The sequence below is a fragment of the Hylobates moloch genome, unplaced genomic scaffold (genome assembly GCF_009828535.3).
Source record: "Hylobates moloch isolate HMO894 unplaced genomic scaffold, HMol_V3 SCAFFOLD_21, whole genome shotgun sequence".
Classification (NCBI taxonomy): Eukaryota; Metazoa; Chordata; class Mammalia; order Primates; family Hylobatidae; genus Hylobates; species Hylobates moloch.
This window is the reverse complement of record NW_026652296.1, coordinates 39,907,110-39,919,363: the sequence shown is the minus strand read 5'-3', so window position 1 is coordinate 39,919,363 and position 12,254 is coordinate 39,907,110. Positions and strand designations below refer to the sequence as shown.

At 36.9% G+C, this 12,254-nt stretch overlaps 1 protein-coding gene across 2 annotated transcripts in view; it reads left to right on the top strand.

The window, feature by feature from the left end:
• Positions 1 to 12,254, top strand: part of XRN2 (5'-3' exoribonuclease 2) — an 88,293-nt gene that overhangs the window by 70,429 nt on the left and 5,610 nt on the right. For both annotated transcript variants that reach the window (XM_032142138.2, XM_032142140.2), the window contains one exon: positions 10,039 to 10,102. In XM_032142138.2, coding sequence (XP_031998029.1) covers positions 10,039 to 10,102 — 64 coding nt within the window. The remainder of the gene's footprint in view (positions 1 to 10,038; positions 10,103 to 12,254) is intronic.

Below are 12,254 nucleotides of genomic sequence, written 5' to 3'. Positions count from 1 at the left end.
TACAAAATTAGACTTGGAGCATACTTGGAACAGATTATGAGGGGAGGAGAGCTAATTTTTAAAATATTTTTAGTGATTTTTAAATATACTTTAAAAATGCATTTTTAACTACAGTACATGTTAATTGAATAAAATGTGGCATGTAGCAATAAAACATAAAAAACACCCATAATTCCACAGTCCTGAAATAAGCAGTGTTTCTTTTTATTATTTCATGTGTGCAAGTTTTGAAAATTAGATTATTGTACATGTATTTTTACATATACTTTTTTATTGAAATGTAACATACGTAAAGTGCCAAATCGAACTGTACAGTGTAGTTTTTATGAAATGGATATATTCATGTAGCCACCATTCAGATTGAGTAGAAACGCGTCAGTCCTCAGAAGCCCCCTATTGTGTCCTTTCCAGGCGCTACCCCCTGCCCGTTAAAGGGAACCTCTATCCTGACTGCAGTATCATAGTATCATACATTACCTTTTTGTTTTTTTAACATTACCTAATAGTTTAAAAAGCTATTACATGACTTACCCTTTTAAATTTGCTTGCCTTTTTTTCAGTCTTTGTTTCTGACATTTATATTGCTTGTAGTAGTAGTTCATCCATTTTCTTTTTCTTTTTTTTGGTCTCCCTGAGATGGAGTCTTGCTGTGTCGCCCAGGCTGGAGTGCAGTGGCACAATCTTGGCTCACTACAACCTCCACCTTCTAGGTTCAAGCATTTCTGCCTCAGCCTCCTGAGTAGCTGGGATTACAGGCATGTGCCACCACACCCGGCTAATTTTTGTATTTTTAGTAGAGATGGGGTTTCACCATGTTGGCCAGGCTGGTCTCCAACTCCTGACCTCGTGATCCGCCCGCCTTGTCCTCACAAAGTGCTGCGATTACAGGCATGAGCCACTGCGCCCAGCAGTTCATCTGTTTTCATTGCTTATAGTGTTGAATCATAGGACTATATCACCATTTATTTACCTATCCAGTAGGAATAGCATTTGGGTTGGTTTCTGGTTTGAGGTTGCTGAACTGGACTGCTGTGAAACCTGTGCGTCCTTCGACGCACATATGTAAACACTCATGATGGGTATGTACTCCATAGGAGTGGAATTGCAAGATTGTAGGTATGTTCAGCTTTAGTGAATGAAAGTGCCAGACACATTTCCCAAATTACATTCAGTTTGTATGAATTTACATTCCTCCAGCAGTGTAGGACAGTTCTGGTTGTTTCATGTTGTTGCCAACCCTTGGTGTTGTCGCCAACCCCTGGTGTTGTCAGTCTTTGCACTTTTAGCTATTTGACTAAGCAGGGAGTGAGTATCTCACCGAGCTTTTAGTTAGCATCTTCCTGGTGACTAAGTAGAGTATTTTTTTTAAATGTTTATTGACCATTTGGATATTTTTGTTTGTGTGATGCAGTGTTCAAGGTTTGTGTGGTTTTTTTAAATTGGGTTGTCTTTTTGTTTTGTAGGCGTTCTTATATTCTGGTTATGAGAGTAGTTTTATATTGGAAATATCTTTTTCCACTTGGCAATTTGCCTTTTCGCTTTTTTATTGGTGTCATATGATGAATAGAGGTTTATGCCAGCATTTGGGGAATGTGGGTGAAGGGGATGTGGGAATTCTTTGTACTCATCTTGTAACTTTTAAGTTTGAAATCATCACAATAAAAAATTCAGGACAAAAAGAATTAATACTATATAATTGATGTGTTTTGATGTTTTAAGTAACAGTATCTTAAATATCATTTTCTCATTGCTTGTTTGTATGTAGAAATAAAGTTTTTTTTGATATTTGTACCTGACATCCTTACTAGATTCATTTCTTCTAATAGTTTGTATGTTCTTTGAAATTTTTTTGTGTACACAATTATGTCATCTCCAAGTGGTGACCATTTTATTATTTTCTAATCTTAATGCCTTTTTTGTTTGTTTTTTGTTTTGCTTTATTGCACGAGCTAGGACCTCTCATAATTAATAGAAGTGATGATGGTAGATATACTCATTTCATTCCCCATCCGTTTTAAGGGGGAGACTTTTACTATTCATCATTAAATATGATGTTTGCTGCAGTTTTTTTCTGTGTAGATAACCTTTTATCAGATTGAGGAAGTTCTTCTATTCTTTGTTTCTAGTGGGTATTGAATTTTATCAGATGCTTTTTTTCTCTAAAACCTGGGGGTTTTGTTTGTTGTTTTTTCTTTGTTGTGTTAATATGGTAAATTACACTGATTGATTTTGAAATATTAAACCAACATGGCATTTCTGGAGTAAACCTAATTTCTGGAATATATCATCTTTTTATATGTCACTACATTCTATGTGTCAGTGTATGGTGGGATTTTTAAAATCTGTGTATTATGAGAGAGATTAGTTTTATTTCCCTTTTTTGGACCTTCTGGGGTAGGGTTTTTCTGGCCTTATAAAACAAGTTAGAAAATATTTTCTACATTTTTGTTCTCTGTATGGGTTATCTTAAGATTGTTGTCATTTCTTAATTTTTAGAAGAATTCAATGGTCAAGCCAGTTGGGCTTAGAGATTCCTTTATGAAAAGGTTTTCAATTATAGATTCAAATTTTTTAGTTCTGGCTTTTCAGATTTTTCAGTAATTCTTATGTTGGTTTTGGTAAGTTCTTTTTTTTTGGTGGGAATGTGCCCATTCTAAAATTTCAAATTTATTGCCAGAAATTTTTCATAAGATTTTTAGATATATTTTTAATGACTGTAAGACTTCAAAATTAAGTGCTGATACTGGTAATATATAGTCACTCTTCTTGATTAGTGTTGCTAGAATCTATTTAATTTTTTTTTTAGAACCTATTTAATTTTATTGTTTTTTTCCCCCATTGAACTAACCTTTGGCTTTGTTGATATATAGATATTTTTTCTTTTCCCTCCGTGTACATTTGTTTTCTATTGATTTCTGCTTTTGTCTTCATTATTCTCTTCTACTTTTTGGGGGGATTAAATTGGCATTCTTTTTCCAAGTTTTTGAGATGGAGACTTAGGTAATTTATTTTTGTTCTTTTCCAATATATGCACTTCAGTGTTACAGATTTCTCTCTAATCACTTTAGCCTTATCCCACAAAGTTTTGTCTCACATATTTATTATCATTTAGTTCATGGTATTTTCTGATTTTTATTTTTTATTATGTACCCATGGGTTATTTAGAAGTATATTGCTTAATTTTTTTTTTTAATTTATAGGGCTTTTCCAATAATCTTTTAAAAATATATATATTTCTTAACTGCAGGCTAAATTTCTAGAAATGGTATTGCTGGATCAGAAGGTATGGTGAATTTCTAGACTTTTGGTCAATATCACCACATTAACCTCTAAATAAGAGTATACCAATTTATACTTCCCACAATAGCATATGAGAATGTCTAATATCCCACTCCCACCAATACCAGGTGTTATTTTTTATTTATTATTTATTTATTTATTTATTTTTTTGAGACAGAGTCTCGCTGTGTCGCCCAGGCTGGAGTGTGGTGGCGCAATCTCGGCTCACTGCAAGCTCCGCCTCCCGGGTTCATGCCATTCTCCTGCCTCAGCCTCCTGAGTAGCTGGGACTACAGGCGCCCACCACTACACCCGGCTAATTTTTTGCGTTTTTAGTAGAGACGGGGTTTTACCGCGTTAGCCAGGATGGTCTCGATCTCCTGACCTCGTGATCCGTCCGCCTCGGCCTCCCAAAGTGCTGGGTTTACAGGCCTGAGCCACTCCGCCCAGCCACCAGGTGTTATTTTTAAAATGTTCTTGGCCGGGTGCAGTGGCTCACACCTGTAATCCAAGCACAAATTTAACCAGGCGTGGTGGTATGTGCCTGTAGTCTCAGCTACTCAGGAGGCTGTGGTGGGAGGATTGGTTGAGCCCAGGAGTTTGAGGCTGCAGTGAGCTATGAGAGCGCCACTGCCCTCCAGCCTGGGTAACAGCAAGACCCTGTCTCTTTAACATAAAATAAATAAAGTTCTTGCTAATTTGATAAGGAATAATGTGTCTTTAAGATACGATTTTTCAATTGCTACTTTGGTCATATTTTTACTGACCAGTTTTTCTTTTGTAAGTTGGCTGTTCTTGTCCCATGCTGATTTAATTTGGGTACTAGTCTGTTTGTTTATGAGGTTTTAAAAACTCTAGAAGAATGAACCAGATACATCTCCATTCTAGAACCACAACTCTGTGGGTTAAGGAGAGATGATGAAGGTCTGAACTACACTGGCAGAGTGGATCCAAAGTCCGGAAGGTGGGAGGAAGGGAAGGCTGAAAGTCTGGATAATTGAATATGAAGAGTGAGGAGGAGAGGGAGAAGGGAATGAAGAGTCCTATGTGTCCACTGTGATGCCTGGGTGCTTAGTGAGGCCTTTCACAGAGTTGGAAACCCAAGAGGGTGAAGGAATATGAAAGAATGTGATGAGTGAGTTTGTGGGGGTCAAAGTGCCTGAAAGACATTAGAGGCATCTGTGCTAGGTAGTCACAGGAGTCAGGTTCTTGCTCAAGAGAGAGAGGACGTACTTGGAGAGAAATTTGGGGATTGTCTGCATATAAACTAGAAAAGTAAAAGCTCAAAAAAGATTTGAATAGATTGATGGATTTTGATTGCTCTTGGTTATAAAAAAAACCTTGGAAAGCTTGGGTTAAGAGTTTGGACTTCCTAGAAGGCAACCATGTCATTTCACAAATCATTCCCTGATACTTTTGTAAGAAATGTATTGGATAAATAATTGGCTTCATCTAGAATGGTTATTAAAGTATGATAAGTTCAGGCAAATGCTGCAGACAATGAAGAAACAAAATCTGATATTTTCCTAATAGTCTTTAAACATAGTCCAACATATGATTTGTCGGGGTTTTTTTTTTTTTTTTTGGTCAGAGTCTTGCTTTGCCACCCAGGCTGGGGAGTGCAGTGGCACAATCTCAGCTCGCTGCACCTCTGCCTTCCAGGTTCAAGCGATTCTCCTGCCTTAGCCTCCCAAGTAGCTGGGATTACAAGTATGCACCATCATGCCCAGCTACTTTTTGTATTTTTAGTAGAGTCAGAGTTTTGCCATATTGGCCAGGCTGGTCTCAAACTCCTGGCCTCAAGTGCTCCGCCTGCCTCAGCCTCCCAAAGTGTTGGGATTACAGGCGTGAGCCACCACGTGCGGCCTGTGTTGTTTTTTTTTTCTTTTAGTTTACTGTCATTAAGACTTCTGACCTATTTATTTTGTGATCTCGTTACTTCTAGATTCAATATTTGTGTAGAACCAGTCTTCACCTATGTATCAATCTTTCATCCATTCATCCACATCTAGCTATAAGAGGAAGAAAAACATAAAAGGGAGAGAGATAGAGGGCAAGGAAAAGCATCCTTAAGATTATTTGGACTTGGACGGGATTGTAGAGTGAATCTAAGCGCCACATCTTTCCGTCGCTTCCTCTGGCTATGAGGGCAGAGAGGTACCTTTTTGTCCCTAGGGAGGTAGGCTTGACCAGGAAGGGGACCTGGTTCGTTTCACCCAGGCTGTCACGGCTTCGAGAGCACCTCTCCGCTCTTTCCGTCCCTCGACAGACCGGCTGAACTCTTTGGAGTGATGTTGCATTTTGGTTTGCGCTTCAGGAACCGCTGATACTGATTTTTATCTGATCCCTTCTCTTTATATTTTAAGTGCCAGATTTTCAGGGGTAGTATTATCCTTTTAAAAAGAGCAGAGATTCCAGTGTTTTAGCCAAGACGTTTTCTTATTTTCTCCCTATAAATCCTGTATTTGCCTAGATGCTTACAACTAAAACGTGTTATTTTTCTTTCCTATCCTAATTGGATATGAGTAATAATGTCAGTTGTAAACCTTTAAGATGTTGAGAGTAGTTGTTAAACCCCCCATCCAGCCTTGTTGAAACCGTAAGTTTCTGAGTCTCCTGATTAAGAAGCACAAAATCATGGGTGGTTCTCCTCTGCGTCTTCTGAAATAAACTAACATGAAGTGCCATCTCAATCGACAGCATAAATGTATGTGAAACTTTGAGATTGCACAGTGTAGTAGAGAGTGGTTATGAGAACATAGCCCCTGGCCTCACTCTGACCCTTAATAGCTGTGTGACCTCTGACAGGTTTCGTCATTGCCCCAGTTTCCTCATTTTGAAAGTAGTACAGAGGATAAGAATATTTATCTGACAAAATAACCAGACTAAATGAATTTAAGTAGCCAAGCACTTAAAATAGTACCTTGTACATAATAAGTACTCTGAAAGTATTAAGTGATAAAAGATCATCTTTACTTTTATAGAATTTTGAACTTTAAAATTTAGTCAAATAGCTTGTTTTATAGTAAGATTGAGTTCTAAGCCATTTATTCAGTCTAAAATATTTTTAGTATCATAATCATTTTCTTCGTGTAATAAGAAATTGCACTCAAGAAGGGCCATTTGGTCAAACTGACAACTGTCAAGTGTCTGCTGTAGGTATTTCTTATTGTTGGTGTTTGTCTTTGATGTGTCAGTTTTGGCTGATGAGTAATTGTCTGAGTACTGATAACTTGTTGGAATCTAGTGTAGCCCTGAGTACTCAGTCTGAATAAAGCATTTGGTTTCTGTAGCCCAGAGAACCTTAAATGTGACATCTCTTCATTTTAGTCTGTAAACTTGTCAATTAGCCACGTTGAAAAGTGATTTTTGACTAGTGCAATCAGTAAACATGGAATCTTTTCTGTGATTGCCATGTTGATTAGGTAAATTGTCACTTGAGAAGCTATTGGTGAAGCTTGGTTTACGTGGTCTTAGAGCTCTAGAAAAGGAGTAAGTTTTTAAAGACCAAAGGAAAAAATTAACTGTCATTTTTCCACTCTCGCCTGTACCTTCTGAAGTACAATTCACTGTCTCAGAATTTTTTTTCTTCCTCTCAAATGGATCTTCTGTTAGAGCCATACAAATGAATGATAATAAGTTTGTTTTACCATCTACTTCATTACAGATCAGCCAGGAAATATTTCTGCTTTATGAATACTTCCAGGTTATACATGTTACTAAGAGCCATATAAAGAAATTTGGTTAAAAATAGCCTTGAAATATTTCTTTGAGCCTTTTTTTCTTTTTGGATTGAAAACAGGGAGTGTTTTAACAGTTGCATCAGAGTTTATTGAAAGTTTTGGAAAATTTGCTTAGGTTTTAACAAAAAACTGTAATTTTTGTATGTGCTTAGTTTATATGGAAAAAAAATTGTCCTGGAGGTGAGAGATAGAAAATGGAAAATAGAGAGGCACCTAGCACACTAGAAGTGATATATTAGGAATGTTTGCTGTTTTTTAAGACACTTCTAGGTGTATAGGTTAGACAATTATTTCCTCCTCTAAAAAAAGCATTTACACTTAGTAAACTTTACATTCCAGTTCTACTTAGAAATACTGCTGTGATTAATCTAAGAATAGCCTGTTTGAGTCTAATGAATATATATTATGGGTGGTGATGGCTTAATCTCCATTAGCACAGTTTCTAGGATAAAATATACAAGATTTTTTCCCGTCTTTATTTTTCTTAAAACATTAGATTGTTTCTGAAGGTTTCTCTTAATGTAGCTGTATCGTTGTATTGTCTTCATTCGATTTTAAATTTATTAGGGAGCCACTGTAGAAGCTTTCGTAAGTACCATGGAGAATGTGTATCCTGCGATTATACCATACGTAAAAAGACACCAGGCAAGCACAATATGGAATTAAGTCCTAATGGTAAAAAAGGGTGTGTTTCCAGGGTAACCGCAGTGATTCCAGGGGATGTGAAGTAGAGGGGTCCGGATGAATATTTGCTGTATTTCTTTTGACTTCTGTTACATTTGCAAATTTTGTATATATAAGGGCACTAAAATGAAATACTTCTGGGAACATTTTAACTGATTCTCACTAAACTAATTTTGTACATGAGCTGAAAAAGTGGCTCAAACATTGATTTTACGCCGGGCGTGGTGGCTCACGCTTTTTTTTTTTTTTGGTTATTATTGAAAAATTTAAGTTTAATGAAACTTTAAAAAGCGTGAAGGGCATCCTTAAAGATAAACATAAATTATTAAAATCAGTTTTATTTTATTTTTTATTTATTTATTTATTTTTTTATTATACTTTAGGGTTTTAGGGTACATGTGCACTTTGGGAGGCTGAGGCGGGCGGATCACGAGGTTAGGAGATCGAGACCATGGTGAAACCTCGTCTCTACTAAAAATATATATATAAAAAAAAAAATTAGCCGGGCGTGGTGGCGGGCGCCTGTAGTCCCAGCTACTCGGAGAGGCTGAGGCAGGAGAATGGCGTGAACCCGGGAGGCGGAGCTTGCAGTGAGCCGAGATCGCGCCACTGCACTCCAGCCTGGGTGACAGAGCGAGACTCCGTCTCAAAAAAAAAAAAAAAACATTGATTTTACTTTCAGTAGATTACTTTCTCACAAATGGTAACTCATTGAAAGTCATATATGTAAATGTATCAAGTTTTCCCATAGAAATAAACCATACAAATGAAATGATTGCTATTATTGTAAGAATTTTTTACTTTTATCTCTTCAGAAAATTGATTTTCTGATAGTGTATAGTCTGTAGTAATGACTCAGAACTTGCTGGGCCTAGGGTGGGGAACTGTCTTCCTCTGTTTTCTGTGGAGTGTGTGGTAGTCAGCATCCTCCACGTTGTTACTCGGTTTGACTGCTAGTAGTTTGGTTTTTAAGAGATAAAAAAGGAACTTAATTCCAATTGACTAAAGATACCACCTTTTAATTCACAATGGGAATCTGCCTGGAAGTGACAGCTGGTGAAAGGCGTCCTGCACCTTTCTGAGAGGTGGGTTTGGCACCCATGGGTATGGCTGCAGAAACTTTCCAGCTGGCCATGGACTGAGGTGGGAGTGGGCTGTGGCAGCTGCAGATGGCTGCCCTCCTTCAGGTAGTTTGTCCACATAAAGAAAACTTTCTTCAGTCTGGCCTTCTCAGCATGTCAAGATGGGAAGGAAGCCCAGGGCTGAGGCTGCCAGTTATGAGCTAGAATCATTGTGAGCAGCTAGATATTTTATTGATTCCGTGTTCTTTGTCATGGGACTTTTAAAGCATGATTCTACTTTTTTCTTTCTCTTTCTTAAGTAAAAACCATATATATTTTTGGTTTCTAACCAGAGATAAGCTTTCAACTCTTCTTTTCTTTAAGTAATTTTGAAAAGCAGTTTTCTAGTTTGTGTTTCTATTAAAATGTGAGCCTGAATACATTATGGTAAGCGTTGTTGTCCTTGGTCTCGGGAGTCTAGAGGAGGTTACTGTCCTCACATGGTGAACTCATTAGACAACTTCTGGAACCAGCAGTTTTAATTAGGTCACAGCAGACCCCGCTGAAGGTGAAGTGACTGGAAGCTGTGGTTCATTGATACAGACAGGGACAGGCCCAGATGTTTCTTTCATCCCATATCTGTCAGTTTATGTAGAAGAGCAGGAGCCATTTAATTGTTTCTTCTAGTTAGATGATGTTGCTAGTTCAGCTTTGTGTTACAAGAAAACTGTCAGAAAAGATGGAGAAGTGGGTGGTCCCTTCATTAACGTGTTTTCTTGGTTTGTGTTGGAGAGATTGTGTGTGCTCTGCTTAATGTTAATGATAGCAATTTATGCCTTCAGAAGGAAAATTTCAGGATTTCTGTTGTAGATACTATTCATTCAGTTTGTATTAATTCTATTTATGGAAAAGAACTAAACCTTTCCTTTTGCACAGCATTTAAAATATAAATGTAAAAACTGTGTGTAATATATGTATCTTTACTTACACACACACACACACACACACACACACACACACGATTATGTGAGTTTAGTGGCCAGGGGTTACTAAACCTATTTTGTTATCAAAGGAAAAATAATAAAACAAAAAATTTGCGACCTTGTTAGTTACTTACGTTTTTACATTTGTGGTGTGTGTTATTATGATACTAGTTTATTTGGTTTACAGTCTTTCTCAGATTTTTTTCAAGAACTTTTAATTATAAAATATTGGGTAGTTGAATATTGGTTACTTTTAAAAATCTTAATTCTTTCCTGTTTTTTTTTCAGATATGAGGCCCCAGGATTCCTGGCGAGGTCCTCCTCCCCTTTTCCAGCAGCAAAGGTTTGACAGGTAATATTAAAGTAGACATGACTTTTAAAGACATGACACCAACATTTGGGGTTTATGGGTTTTTGGAAGCTAAAACCTCCATGGTTTGAAATATACTTTTTCCCACCAAAAACAATTTCCCTTGTGCCTATCCTTTAGGAAAATATATAGCTAATACTTTGAATTAAAAGACTCATGTTTAATATACTTTCTTACTTTTCTTGGTTCTTGGCCTTTATTTTATTGATGCTTTTGAGATGCCCTGAAAAACGCAACACAGCTTAAAACTGTATTAGGTTTTGGTCAGGCTAAACAAATTTCTTTTTAGAAGGGTTGTGCAGCTTAATGAGGCATAACTAATGGTGTTCCACTTTTATCATTTCTGTGCGGGCATTGCAGCGTTAGTACAGACCAACCATTGATTCTTGCTACAAACCTCTTGAAGTCCTAATCAGCTTCTTTGGTACAACTTTTTCAGGGCTGACAAGCCTATTGTAGGGCAGTGTCACTGTAGGTCAGTAGTTATTAGTTGCCACTGAAAACAGTTTCTTTAACTACTTAAGACTGAACTGAATTAAACGCAGAAGGGACTCAGAAGAGGATTATGGGATCTGCAGTCTAATAAGTACCATGGACTAGGAAGAATGTGACATGGTTTAATAACAAGGGATGTTTAACATGTATTCCTTCATTGATGAGTTGTGTGCTCCTAAGTCAGATGGACTCTGTACGACAAGACAACTAGGCTAACATCTGTAGAATAATTTTTAAAGGCCAGCTTTAAGATGCATCATTTCACGATGGTTTTGCCAACATCAGTAAATGCAAAAACAAATTAAGCCCCATCATAATAAGGCTTTCTTTTTTGCCTTCCCAGTTTTAATCTGTTTTATTCTCTTCTCCTTTGCCATGTTAACAGTCTCTAATCTGTTCACATCTGAAATGAATAGTGTTTTTATAAATGGGGTTCTAAATGCAGCTTCCCTTTTAAGAAAACTTTATAACTCTTTAGAGACTCCAGAACTTCATTTCATTGTTATCTTCAAGAGGATAAAAGGAATCATGTTATTGGATGTTTACTAATAGTATCAACTTAGTGCAAGTCTCATTAAATGTAATACGACTAGCAATGTTTGTATTAATGTTTTGATTTTAGTATATGTTCTGAAAGCACACAGTATGTGCTGTTTCAATTTCCTCAGTACCACCAATTTTAAGCAGAAATTAAGTAAGTAAGGGGTAAATTTTTCCTGAATTATATACTTGGTTTCCCTATCTTACTGCTCACTTTCCATACTAATAATAATGGTGAATGTCTGCTTACAAAGTGTTAACACTGTGTTAACATCCTTTAATAAGAATGATTTCATTTATTCCTCCTAGCGATGCATTGAAATAGATGCTGTTATTTTTACATTTTTGCAAATGAAGAAAGTGAGGCACAGAGAAGTTCAGCAGCTTACCTAAGGTCACTCTTTTGTGCCATTCTTTACCAAGAAACTTTTCACTGGAACAAAACTTACCAGAATATTTACTCTGAGCGTAATATAAAGATGTAGGGACTTCAAAGGAAGTAAAGGATCTGTTTCCACTTCTAAGGCCCCAACAGCTTTCCTCCCCTCTGTTCACATTAAAAGTTTTCCTAAGATCATCATCATTGTCCCTTCCCTTGCCCTGCTGTCCATCAGGTTTTGTTCTTATTCTACCCTAGCTAAATACTAGTATTATTCTGACTTTGTGAACCCAGCAGGTTAGTGACAGTTTTGTGGGGATGTTTTTTGGTTTAGTTTTAGTCAGATACTTAAAATTATGCCTGAAAGCAAAAGGTAAATGTGAGCATAGTAGAGTTCTATCATAAAAGTCTTACATCACAGACATTTAAGAAATATACCATTTTGTTCCAGAACCAGGTTTTACCAGTTCTTAGTTCAGTATGTTTCCACGACACTATTCTGAGTGTTTATTGAGAATCCTATTAAGAGAATTTTGAGTGTCTTTTTTTTTTTATTACATTGCATTTCTTGAATAATTTCCTACTTTAAGATGGTATGTATAATCCATATATCCAGTAGATTTAAAAATACAACAGGAACATCCTCCCAACACAGAGACAGCCTAGAGTTAATAGATACCCAGCGTTGGAGTTCCCGTTGTCACTTGAGCTCTGCCACAT